General features: G+C 37.8%; 5 protein-coding genes across 8 annotated transcripts, besides 2 other annotated features; 3 read left to right on the top strand and 2 right to left on the bottom strand.

The window, feature by feature from the left end:
- Positions 1-406: 406 nt before the first annotated feature.
- On the bottom strand, positions 407-1,064 carry robl (roadblock). The gene is made up of 3 exons (NM_079047.4): positions 963-1,064; positions 821-899; positions 407-752 (listed from the first exon to the last, which is right to left on the bottom strand). The coding sequence occupies exons 1-3, from the start codon at positions 963-965 to the stop codon at positions 541-543; spliced, it is 294 nt and encodes a 97-aa protein (NP_523771.1). The 5' UTR covers positions 966-1,064; the 3' UTR covers positions 407-540.
- Positions 1,065-1,094: 30 nt separating this feature from the next.
- robls54B (roadblock similar 54B) lies at positions 1,095-1,793 on the top strand. 2 transcript variants are annotated; one of them, NM_001299599.1, is made up of 3 exons: positions 1,095-1,163; positions 1,243-1,398; positions 1,458-1,793. In NM_001299599.1, exons 2-3 carry the CDS (start codon positions 1,375-1,377, stop codon positions 1,770-1,772), a joined length of 339 nt encoding a protein of 112 aa, NP_001286528.1. In that variant the 5' UTR covers positions 1,095-1,163; positions 1,243-1,374; the 3' UTR covers positions 1,773-1,793. The 2 variants fall into 2 exon arrangements, with proteins under 2 accessions (NP_001286528.1, NP_001097356.1); NM_001103886.2 differs by lacking the exon at positions 1,095-1,163 and having other exon boundaries at positions 1,339-1,398.
- Positions 1,794-1,806: 13 nt separating this feature from the next.
- Positions 1,807-4,137, bottom strand: CG10764 (uncharacterized protein). Its single transcript, NM_137369.4, has 7 exons — positions 3,904-4,137; positions 3,595-3,640; positions 3,362-3,507; positions 2,704-3,309; positions 2,579-2,627; positions 2,347-2,483; positions 1,807-2,288 (listed from the first exon to the last, which is right to left on the bottom strand). Exons 1-7 carry the CDS (start codon positions 4,112-4,114, stop codon positions 1,912-1,914), a joined length of 1,572 nt encoding a protein of 523 aa, NP_611213.2. The 5' UTR covers positions 4,115-4,137; the 3' UTR covers positions 1,807-1,911.
- An 800-nt stretch (positions 4,138-4,937) lies between these two features.
- mthl3 (methuselah-like 3) lies at positions 4,938-9,003 on the top strand. 3 transcript variants are annotated; one of them, NM_145335.3, is made up of 9 exons: positions 4,938-5,083; positions 6,504-7,007; positions 7,067-7,217; positions 7,274-7,450; positions 7,513-7,767; positions 7,828-7,999; positions 8,077-8,271; positions 8,334-8,425; positions 8,711-9,003. In NM_145335.3, exons 2-8 carry the CDS (start codon positions 6,507-6,509, stop codon positions 8,416-8,418), a joined length of 1,536 nt encoding a protein of 511 aa, NP_663308.1. In that variant the 5' UTR covers positions 4,938-5,083; positions 6,504-6,506; the 3' UTR covers positions 8,419-8,425; positions 8,711-9,003. The 3 variants fall into 3 exon arrangements, with proteins under 3 accessions (NP_663308.1, NP_001286526.1, NP_001286527.1); NM_001299597.1 differs by having other exon boundaries at positions 4,938-5,394; NM_001299598.1 differs by lacking the exon at positions 4,938-5,083 and adding an exon at positions 6,240-6,447.
- Positions 5,515-5,992: a mobile genetic element.
- A 176-nt stretch (positions 9,004-9,179) lies between the features above and the next one.
- Positions 9,180-9,240: a mobile genetic element.
- An 812-nt stretch (positions 9,241-10,052) lies between these two features.
- mthl4 (methuselah-like 4) lies at positions 10,053-12,351 on the top strand. Its single transcript, NM_176214.3, has 7 exons — positions 10,053-10,799; positions 10,859-11,009; positions 11,066-11,242; positions 11,305-11,559; positions 11,617-11,785; positions 11,852-12,046; positions 12,116-12,351. Exons 1-7 carry the CDS (start codon positions 10,308-10,310, stop codon positions 12,228-12,230), a joined length of 1,554 nt encoding a protein of 517 aa, NP_788394.1. The 5' UTR covers positions 10,053-10,307; the 3' UTR covers positions 12,231-12,351.
- The last annotated feature ends 79 nt before the right edge of the window (positions 12,352-12,430 follow it).

Genomic DNA, 12,430 nt, shown 5'->3' with positions numbered 1-12,430 from the left:
TTATTGTAATCTTTCCAATTATGTACAAGCCGTGGTAGTCTTTAATTGCCAACATAACATAAATGTTCACCTAATAGCAACGGAAACAATTTCAAAGGTAACAAGAGAATACATATCTCTCGCTTCGAAAGTATTCGATAAATACGTCGGTGAAGCGGATGCTTAAACCAACTACCCAAACATCAAACAACTTCAATAATTATAATAATATTATAATAATTAATTGTTCGTGTTAGAATTAGCGTTAAAATAAATTTATCTTTTGGAGTCATTTGTTTCAATTAGAGAACGCATATTTCAGTTTTTGAAAATAAAGAATGAATGCCCCTATCAATAGTTATAGCGGACTAACAGCTGAAAACACCTGAAGTTTACAGAGCCCAAAATGTTTACGTGATGTCATTTTATGCATAAATATATTTATTGTATGGAGTACAATTTCATTACATTATAATTTAACTTTCCATTTATACGCTGATGATTAGAATACAGATATAAATGTGCAGATAATTCAGCAATAGTCGCGATGCACCATGCCATTTAGTCGGTTGGGTTTTGGATGACAATCAGGATGAAGTCCTTGTCGGGTGCCACCATGATCTCGTGCTTCTTGGATCGCACCCGCAGGAATGTCATGTCGTTGGAAGGATCCAAGTCCCTCACCACACTTCGTGCCTTGTCCGCCAGCTGACTCATTAGGCCAGCGTACTGAACGGTGGTAGTGTTGTCCAGCGTGGATTTGACCGGAATACCTATTTGGGAGGCGTTGAGAATTAGTTAGATATCTTAGCACACACTGGGGTGCAGTTGAACCACCCACCTTCATTGTTGACCACAATTGTACCCACAACACCTTTGTGGCTCTGGATTCTCTTGAGTGTTTCCTCAACCTCCTGCGACTGTAAGCCATGAAGGTAACGTTATTTTCTTAATGTTTTTGTGTATGCACAACTCTTACTTACCATTTTTTCTTATAATTTTGTTGGAAACACGGCAGACACTACCGCTACCTGCAGTTCAATGAAATAGTAAACTTTGTTTGTTCAATATTAGAGATGCACTGTCAGTGATGGCACATTGTTCATTGTTAATTTAACAGATTTCCACATAAGTTAACAGAAAATATCGATATGAAGTTTTCAATGAGAAAAAAATTTGCAACGGTAATTATCAAAATATTTGTGATTGAATAATTTAATAAGTTTATTATTTACTAACAATACATTAATAACAACTACACAGAATTGTTTAATCTGGCATATTGACCCATATAGCAACACGCACCTTGGAAACCAAGAAAACAAAAAAAATTAGGTTAAAAATTCACGAAACCGTTACTACGAAGTTCAAGGTGTTTCAAAGCAGACGAGAAATATGTTTCCGGATCTTCCACAAAAGGTAAAATATTTCCATATTGAATGTAATTATATTTATTTATAGGTTACATCATTAAATAGCCACCTCGAACTCTACGATATGTGGAAAAAGCATTCGACCTGGTCAAATCGAAAAAACATGTTCGAGATGTAGTGATCCTCAACGAGTCGGGACATCCGGTGATGAGTACGATGGACCGAGAGGATGCTGTCCAATTTTCGGGACCTTTTCAGGCTATTCGAGGAAGACTGGAACGCGGTATGAGTAAAATAGATCCCACGGACGAACTACTAATGCTGAGAATACGCACAAGAACCAACGAGGTGCTCCTGGTGCCAGACTCCAAGATAACACTACTCGTAGTACAGAACGCGCATGATTACTTCGAAAAATGATTAAATATTTTAGATTTCTCAAAGACAATTTCTTATTCGTTAGCGTATGTTACTTTATTATTAAAACATGTACCAATCACTCGTATGTCAGTAATTGGTATTTACACGTGCTTTTACATTTTTAAGGCATTTAAATATTTTAAGATGACGTATTTAACGAATATAGCAAGGAAAGAATCCAATCCGTGTGCCTCATAACATTCGTAAAAACGAGTATGTTTTTCGATGAAAAACTGAAAATGCCCACCAAAATGTAGCGTATCTGGCCATTGGCATTCATCCCTCCAACCACTATGTAGCTACGTTTCTGGCGGGGATTACTTGTGTCGGATGGATCTACCATGCACACTTGATTTTCGTTGATTTGAAATCCGAGATGTTTCGCGCATTGGCTCCCTTCCATTAGCCTGACGTCGAATTGTTCAGCTAAATCTGTATCAATTATTTTCAATTCTCGAGCCTTTTCGGCGTTTTGCTGGTATATTTGCGTTGTCAAAATGCAGATGGGTTTCATTGCTGTAAAAGAATATAACTGTAAATCGAGGCAATTGCTATGATAGTAGGTATGTTCTACCTGTGCTGCTTATTGATCGAACAAGTTTGAGTACTGCTATGTCATTTCGGTAATCATTCGTAGTAAAATTTGGGTGCTTTGAAACCGATTCAATTTGGTTGATTGCGCTTATTCCTTCGAGCACTACGAACACGTATCTGAATAATTAATTTAAAATGGTATCAAAATAAACTAGTAACTAATGTGAAAAATAGCAGTTAATGCACAAGGGATAATCCTTCGAACAACTTACAAATAGGCGGCAACTGTGGGCAGGTCTGTGGCAGCAGCGATGATCAATTCTAAGAAAAGAAACTCAATCTTGTTAAATTTATACTCATTTAATTGTGGAATTCTCGAGTGAAAGAGTATACTTACGATCTGTTATTAATACGCCAACGGCATAAGAACCAGGCCAATAAATTCTTAGCTGCGCGATCGGTGCCGCGATATCCTGACTGCAGCTATTGTACAACATCGAAGGAAGTGGTGGTGAAGCCGCAGGAGTCCAGTGCCGATTAGCGTCAGGAGCAATGGGATTGCCCATGGCAATGTCTCCCCCGGACACGCCGATTGGTAGGTAGTCATTTCTAGCTATTGTCGATGAGATCCAATCCACATAGCTGGTCACGTCGGTATAGACTCCTACTCCACGGCATTCTGGATCCCCAAAGCTTACGATTCCTAACTGCACCTCATAACTTTTATTGGAAGGAAACAATATATTCGTGGACAAGGGACCCCCAGAATCGCCTCTACAGGTGTCTCCATTTTTGGTTCCAGCGCAAATCTGTCTTGAATTGAGATTAAAGTTCAATTTGCGTTTGCACTCATTTCTTTTCAAGTGTAGAAGATAGATGGTTTGCAACATTATGCTCAATTTTCCGTTCCTATTTCCCCAGCCAAGGGCTCTGAACGTTTTCAATTTTTCAACACTCCCTTTGAGAGCCGGATCCAAAAAGATGCAAATTGGTTGAACTCGAACTGCGAAGAAATGCATTGAAATGGGGCTACGGTGGTTAAATTGCATACATACCTGTGTAGACGATACTCTCCGACAGTTGAAGCAGTCCTATATCATTTCGGTATTCCGATGCAATGAAGTCATGGTGCACAAAGACATTAATGACTGTGTGGACAGCAGCGGGCTCATTTATGTTGCGTGCCCCCAACCTCACGTATCTGTATTTCATAAATCCACATATTTATATATTCGTTTTTAAATTAACCGCGTAAGCACGAATTATTGTAACTTCGAACTTCACTTACAGATCATATCCTCTTACCAAGCAATGAGCAGCACTTAACACAAAACCTAGAAAAAAAATATATATTCATTAATATATAGAGAAGGCAAGAACAGTAATCGCGACTACTGTATACCCATTACACAGCTAGGAAACAGAGACAGAAATGCAGATATGCAACATTTAGTCAATGACATTTAAATACCTTAATTCCTACAAATTTCAACGCAACATGATTAGCTAATGACATATGTATGTGTATTATAGGGTAGAAAAATTGTGCATATACTTGTGACTGGTATGGTATACATAAGTTAAAAAAGACACTAACGCATATGTATAATTGTGCCACCGCATTGAAAATCGGATGAATTGAATATCGCTGCCATCCATATAGAATTTGGCTCGGCTGCATCGTCACCACCGCTAATTTTGGGACGGGTTGATATCCCACAAGGAGTCTCTAAAAACTTAAAGTGTTCATTTTCTGTAACACACAAAGTTAACAAAGATAACAAAGCAACCGAGACCAACGACCGCATTTCTCCCTAGGCAATGTACGACTAAATCCATAACATTTCAGAAAGCTTCTTATCAGCTCAAAACGCCTGAATATTAAAAGATCTTTTGAATTTTCTTTTTTATATGATTTTGCACAACTTTTTGGGTTTTCCCTTTTAGTTTAAATTAAAATAACTATTGATAAGAAAAAAAATCAAAGAATGTTTTTTTTTTTTTGGTTTGTGGGCGTTTTAGGATTTGCATTATTGTGCGTTCCTAGAATGTGCATGTTTAATCTCGCACATGGGAATCTCGGATGAAGAATGTACATACATATGTACATACAATGTGTGCTTTATAAGGTCGGAAACATTTTCCTCTATGTGATACGTTCTTTTCGAAGAATCTGGCGTACCCTTTGACCCACGAGTAACTAGTATGTTAATGCCTTTCAATCAGAGAATTAATATTAAAGATTAGAAATGTAACATTGATATTCACTTAGATATGTTCATAGGTAAAGAAAATTGTACATATAAAGACATAAGATATAAGATGTAATAGTTCCTAACAAAACTTTAGTGCTAATCACGCAGACGTATGATATGACTTATTTTGTTTGAAAACCGTTTGTCACTTAACAAAAAACAATATTGGAACTGAGTTCCAAACTGAGTTTAGTTATAGAACTATCAATAAGTTCAGAAACACCTTTTAAAAATAAAAATATTACCTTTTATTTAAAAAAAATAAACTGGTGTGGTGAAACAATTGGAACTAGTATCTTGTCAATTAAATGGCAACTCTATCGTTCGAAGAACTTTATGGAACACACGGACGCAATCTGAATTTGTGAAAATGGAAGACTAGTCTCTTTTTCGACGTGGAACGGATCAGTCGGTAAAAAAGATAACGCGGCTGCGAATATACACACTTGTATATTTTATTTTAAACTTTAAGGTTTATTGGTATTTAAATTTGTCGCGGCAAATCAGTTGCTTGTGTTAAAGGTTACTCTTCTTCAATGTTTTAAACAATAATAATAAGTTTCCAGTGAAAAATATTTAAATAACAAATTCTGTGAATTTAAGAGAGCGTTAAATGTTGCTCTCTTCTAACACATTTAAGAATTCGCACATGTGTGTGTGTCCAGTCACTTCATGGATACATTTGCACAAGGCTGTATTGGGCATTAATGAAACATTTTTAAAGGCAAAAATGTGCATACATATGTATGTGTTTGTATGTTAAACAAACGTACGGATGAATTTTGGCAGTGAAAAATAAAAATGAGAATCTACATACACATACAAACATGTGGGTATGTATAATAGAAAGAAGGTAGAAAGCAGCTTTCACAAGCCGAAGCCAAAATACCCTTGCACTCAATGTATTTAAAAAACTAGAGAAAATGCTATAGTTGTGGAATTCTATTGTCGTAGGCGTGGCAAAAGGTTTTTTGGTAAATCGATAGAAATGTACAAGAGAATGTAATTAATATGAAAAGGTAACAAAAAATTTTGCAAAAGTGTGGGCATGGCAGTTTTGGTCGGTTTGTTGGCGTAAGGGCATTATCGGTATTTTCCTATTTTCAGCTATATGATGCAGTCGCCTAATTTTGATCAAACTATAACTAAAATTGTATATTGTCAGAAACAACGAGCATGAATTTATAGTCAATTTATCTTTTTATTATTTCTTATCTAAAGTTATATGCATATAGAATAAAAACAGATACGAGCTTCCTTAGAAGCGGACGGAAATAATGTCTCGAGATCTGGACCTTCATTAAGACAGACGAACATTAGGACAAGGCCAGGTCTACTCAGCTAGGGATCCTGATCAATGTATATGTATTTACTTTAAAGGGGCGTAAACTTGTATTTTACATGTTACATACTTTCAAGCGAATCTAGTAAACCCTTTTAATTTACAAGTAACGAATATAAAAAGTTGAATGGTAGCGGGAGAAAATTAATTGTATAATATAATATTATCTTTGTTAATCCAGAGTCTTGGCAACTTGTGCACACAATTTTTTTTTTTTTTTTGGAAACTGAATCAGTTAATTGTGCCAAAATTTAGAGTGTAGATTTCTTGGAAATCTCAATGAATTTTATGGTCAAGTTCCAAGAAGTGAAATGCTTAACAAACAACAAAAACAAAACACACAAAAGCAAACAAATTATGCAGAATTATCGGATGTATTTTATATGTATGTATGTACATACATATACAAAGAATAATAAATGGGTGGGTCTGTTGGCTTCTATGGAATTTCCAATTTAAGCTGCAATACATGTACATTTTAACGTCTTTCTGTACGCTCTCAAATAAAAAAACACAATTTTAGGATTAATAAAAAAACAGATATGTACGTCTTCTATTCCCATATGAAGAAAAATATTCATATGATTTTTTGTTTGGCAGGAAATGCGAATAGTTATTGGATCGTTCACCGCATTTCTTTTGCTGTTATTGCAAAACTCAAATGCCGAAATTCCCGGTTGCGACTTCTTCGACACCGTAGATATTTCAAAAGCGCCAAGATTCTCGAACGGATCGTACCTCTACGAAGGCTTGCTGATCCCCGCCCATTTGACAGCTGAATATGACTACAAGCTCCTGGCCGACGATTCGAAGGAGAAGGTGGCGAGCCACGTACGAGGATGTGCCTGCCACCTCAGGCCATGCATTCGGTTTTGTTGCCCCCAGTACCAAAAGATGCAAAAGAGCAAGTGCTACGGCGACATGTCGGAGGACGAGCTGAACAAGCACGATCCCTTCGTGAACGTGACGCTCAGCGACGGGTCGGTGGTCAGGAGACACTTCAAGGAGGATCTGATCGTGCAGTCGGATCTGGCCAAGCCCGGATGTCCCCGGATGTACTTTCTGAATCACGAACTGCCGGGCAATGAATTCACTCTGTTTGAGGTTACTTTCCTGTGTTTCTGTCACTTCTGAAGATCGTAACCTTTTTTGAATCTCTGTAGAACGGCTCTCTTCTGCGTCACTGGGACAAAGTGGAACTGAGCAAGCGGGAGTACTGCGTCCAGCATCTTTCATTTAAGGATGATAGTATCCGAATTGCACCCCACTTCTGTCCACTTTCGTCTGAGCACTCCAGAACGTGGAAGACCGTTGGTAAGCTGAATTCCCTGCTTGACTTTAAGGTTTTTAGTTAATGTCCATTTTCACAGCGATAGTGATATCCTTGATATGCATAATCCTAACGATCAGCGTGTACCTCTATGTTGAGAAGCTTCGCAACCTGCACGGAAAGTGTTTCATCTGCTACTTGGCCTCCTTGTTCCTGGGATATTTCTTCCTGGTCCTCAACGTGTGGAAATACTCCTCCGGCTTCTGCGTTACAGCAGGTTTGCTTGTGGCGATTACAAGATAAAGGACGACCAATTTCACATTTCGATATCATGATCAGGGTTCCTGGGCTACTTCTCCGTCATCGCCGCGTTCTTTTGGCTTTCTGTCATCAGTCTTACCCTCTGGAATTCATTTAGCGGCAACTCCAGCTGGTTGAACCGTTTCTTGCCACAGAATCGGTTCCTTTCTTACAATTTATACGCCTGGGGCATGGCGCTGCTCCTGACTGCAATCACCTATATAGCTGACCAGGTGGTTAAGAACGAGAAGTTGAGACCCCGCGTGGGCGTCGGCAAAAATTGTTGGATCTACAGTAAGTTACTATTCCTATAATAACAATTGCGGTGTAACTCGTTTTTTTTTTAACCAACAGCTGGGGATATGACTGTCATGATCTACTTCTATGGCCCGATGCTACTGATAATTGTTTTCAACATAACAATGTTTGTCCTGACGGCTTTTCGTATAATGAAAGTGAAGAAGGAAGCACAAAACTTTACTCAACAGCAAAAAACAACCAATAGGCTCAATTCGGACAAGCAGACGTAATAATTTTACCATATTTTATACAGTTCTAAATCCAAAAGTTTAAATTTTAAATTATTTTCTATGGCTTTTAAAGTTACGCCCTATTCCTGCGACTCTTTATCATCATGGGCTTGTCCTGGAGCTTGGAAATAATCTCGTTTTTGTTGAGCAAAAATCAGGCTTGGGCCAAGGCTTTTATGGTGGCTGATTACTTCAATTGGTCACAGGGCACCGTCATATTTCTGCTATTTGTTCTGAGGCCCAGCACACTGAAGCTACTGAAGGAACGGTAAGTTATCGGTTCTTCCATAGGAGGTCCAATTAACCTGGTTCTATCATCTGGCTGAGCAGGATTAAGGGTGGGAGGGATGAAGCCGGCGCCAGCGATGAACATATCTCACTTCAGAATACGAAAATTGACCCCAGTGTTTTTTAATATATGGGTAATGTGAAAATACAGTTTATTAGTTCATTTGGTGTTGGAAACCTTCTATTTTGAATCACTAACAGGCAGCCTAATGATCGTGACCAAAGGCTGCTTTGCTTGCTCATTATTGCTCACATATCGTATGCTCATATGGGCTACGAATATTTGCTACTTATCACTTTTCAAGTATCTTGATTTCTGCACGGTGTCTAAGCATATCTAAGTTTTAATTAAATGTTGAATGTAATTGTCCTTTAAGTTATAACTTTTTGCAATAATAATCTATTCCAATCCATCCTAGACGTGCCATCAAAGCGAGATCAAAGCAACTACTACATGGGGATATGTACGAATCTTATAGGCATGAATACTCGGCATTTATATACCCTGGTCTATTATTATGGATGGAGGATAAAAACTCAGGAAAATACTTTTCGCATCAGCACTTATGTATGCTCACTCGTGATAATAATTTCGTAATAATTCGTACTGTTTTTACTGCCTCAACTTAATTCAAAGAACTACAAATGATTATATTATGACTTTTTATGACAATGACTAACTAAAAATAAAAATTTCTGAATATTTATAAACAACTTTAAAATGTTATTAACTTAGGATAATAATAATAACACAGTTTTAATTTATCAAGCACATCGTTAAAAAACAATAAATTACTTGAATATAAATTTAAAAAAAAAATGGAATATTGGTTTACATTAACGGTATGCAAAAAATCATAAAAAGTCATAGAACTGAACGATAGAGAAAATTACAAAAAAACGATCTAGTCGAGTTCCTCGACTATAAGATACTCATTTCTCAGCTAGTTCTTTCATTTAAAAATTTCTCTTTCGTTTCGATAGTAATTGGCAAGAAAAAATAATAAAATACAACAAATTAATGCATTTTTGAAAATTATGGGCGTGACTGATTTGGTCGGTTAGTGGACGTGTCAATATTATGAAGCAAACGTGGACACTACAAACTGAAATATATATATATATATCATTTCATTGCCCTTAAGTCTGAAAAACGGCTTTAAAATTGAGAAGTTACTTTAAGAGATATTCGAGGTATTCGGTGACAGCAGCGCACATTATCGACTGGCCAATGGGAATATTAGATTTGTAGAATAGGGTAATATGTAAACGTAAACCTTTCGATTGTATAAAGCATTCAATTCCTAATATGGATATGTCCGTTCACCAGCCTGTATTAACTTTGCGTGTTATTACTTAAATTTATCTTTCTATGTACATGCCAGAAACTGATAGAATGGCACGGTTACCGCCGATAGTCGCTGAGTATGGGGTATCTTATAGTCGAGCACATTCTCGTTCTCCCTTGACATCGCATATATCGGTTGAGTTGTTCGCATTTTGGGATCAGTCATCTTAAAACTCTGGTCGCATAAACATGTTTTTTGTGTTAGTCGTTCCATTTGACCCTTGCGTAAGTATTTATATTCAAAGTTTTTACGATTTTGGATCGTTAAGCATAAGAAGGACCACTCGAGTACGATTTGACCGTTTTTATACAATTTCGTCCTCTTAGACGAATAAATATTGTGCCTGCCTTGTTTCTAAAAATGAACTTGCTTCAGCTTCGTAGAGAATGCTTAGTCATAACAGATGGATTTGTTGAATTTATTTTTAACAGTTGATAAGTTATACTTTTATAAAAAAAAAAAAACAACTTACTCAGAATGCTATAGCACATGACTCAATTTTTTGTTTTTCATAAGTATTTAGATCAGTTTTCAGTTTTGCGGAGGTTATTTTGCTACTTTATTTCTAATTGTGAACACGTAACTTGGTTTAAAACCGTATATACTTACAGAATAGCATACATCATTTGAATTCAGTTGCCTATCATATTAATTTCCTTTGCAGAAAATGCGGATATTGTTAATTGCAGTTCTTTTTCTGTTGATGCCAAAATCAAATGCCGAAATTCCCGGTTGCGACTTCTTCGACACCGTAGATATTTCAAAAGCGCCAAGATTCTCGAACGGATCGTACCTCTACGAAGGCTTGCTGATCCCCGCCCATTTGACAGCTGAATATGACTACAAGCTCCTGGCCGACGATTCGAAGGAGAAGGTGGCGAGCCACGTACGAGGATGTGCCTGCCACCTCAGGCCATGCATCCGGTTTTGTTGCCCCCAGTACCAAAAGATGCAAAAGAGCAAGTGCTATGGCGACATGTCGGAGGACGAGCTGAACAAGCACGATCCCTTCGTGAACGTGACGCTCAGCGACGGGTCGGTGGTCAGGAGACACTTCAAGGAGGATCTGATCGTGCAGTCGGATCTGGCCAAGCCCGGATGTCCCCGGATGTACTTTTTGAATCACGAACTGCCGGGCAATGAATTCACTCTGTTTGAGGTTACTTTCCTGTGTTTCTGTCACTTCTGAAGATCGTAACCTTTTTTGAATCTCTGTAGAACGGCTCTCTTCTGCGTCACTGGGACAAAGTGGAACTGAGCAAGCGGGAGTACTGCGTCCAGCATCTTTCATTTAAGGATGATAGTATCCGAATTGCACCCCACTTCTGTCCACTTTCGTCTGAGCACTCCAGAACGTGGAAGACCGTTGGTAAGCTGAATTCCCTGCTTGACTTTAAGGTTTTTAGTTAATGTCCTTTCTCACAGCGATAGTGATATCCTTGATATGCATAATCCTAACGATCAGCGTGTACCTCTATGTCGAGAAGCTTCGCAACCTGCACGGAAAGTGTTTCATCTGCTACTTGGCCTCTTTGTTCTTGGGCTATTTCTTCCTGGTCCTCAACGTGTGGAAATACTCCTCCGGCTTCTGCGTTACAGCAGGTTTGCTTGTGGCGATTACAAGATAAAGGACGACTAATTTCACATTTCGATATCATGATCAGGGTTCCTGGGCTACTTCTCCGTCATGGCCGCGTTCTTTTGGCTTTCTGTGATTGGAATCCACTTGCGGATTAAGTTTAGTCTAGCCTCTAACTGTTTGCACCGATTGCTGCCAGAAAATCCGTTCCGTGCATACAACTTATACGCCTGGGGTATACCGCTAATCATGACTGCAATCACCTATACAGCTGACCAGGTGGTTAAGAACGAGAAGTTGAGACCCCGCGTGGGCGTCGGCAAAAATTGTTGGATCTACAGTAAGTTACTATTCCTATAATTACAATTACGGTGTAACTCGTTTTGTTAACCAACAGCTGGCGATATGACTGTCATGATCTACTTCTATGGCCCGATGCTGTTGCTAATCGCTTTCAACATAATAATGTTTGTCCTTTCGGCGATTTACATATATAACATAAAGAAAAATGTGAAAGGCCTTGTCCACAAGCAACAAACAAACCAACAGATAAATGACCAACAAATGTAATTATATTATATTATAAGATAATAACTATAATGTCAAATGGCACTTTTTGTAATCTTTTATAGGTTTGCTATATTCCTGCGACTTTTCATCTTAATGGGTTTGTCGTGGAGCTTTGAGATATTATCCTTTTTGTTAACCAAACAGCAAGCTTGGGCTAGGGCTTTAATGGTGGCTGACTACTTTAATTGGTCCCAGGGTACCATCATATTCGTGCTTTTTATTTTAAAGCCTAGCATTCTAAAACTTATAATAGCAGGGTAAGTAAAGTATTACAAATAACCTTGAAATTTGACCGTCTCATACGTATGAACAATCTTTTGATTTAGGGGACGTCAAAACCTCCCAGGAAGTCACCATAATTCGAGATCAAAAGCAGCTCGATATAATTCAACTCATACGGCTTGTGAAGGATCAATTGCGGATCCAAACGCTTACTGCTAAAAAAATGGAATTCAATAAGATGCAACGTCTCTGTTATTGATCACATTATTTTAATTTTCTATGGAGCAAAAGTTTAAAAAAAATATTTGTTATCAAGACAATAAATAATGTCTTGGAACATATAAAGCAAAATATATTAAAGGGTACAAAAAACAGGAAAAGTATGGGGCAATACAGCAAAATATTTTTCGGATCATCAA

Source organism: Drosophila melanogaster, chromosome 2R (assembly GCF_000001215.4).
Source record: "Drosophila melanogaster chromosome 2R".
In the NCBI taxonomy this organism is placed as follows: domain Eukaryota; kingdom Metazoa; phylum Arthropoda; class Insecta; order Diptera; family Drosophilidae; genus Drosophila; species Drosophila melanogaster.
The sequence above is the reverse complement of the archived record's forward strand: the minus strand, read 5'-3'. Positions and strand labels throughout refer to the sequence as shown.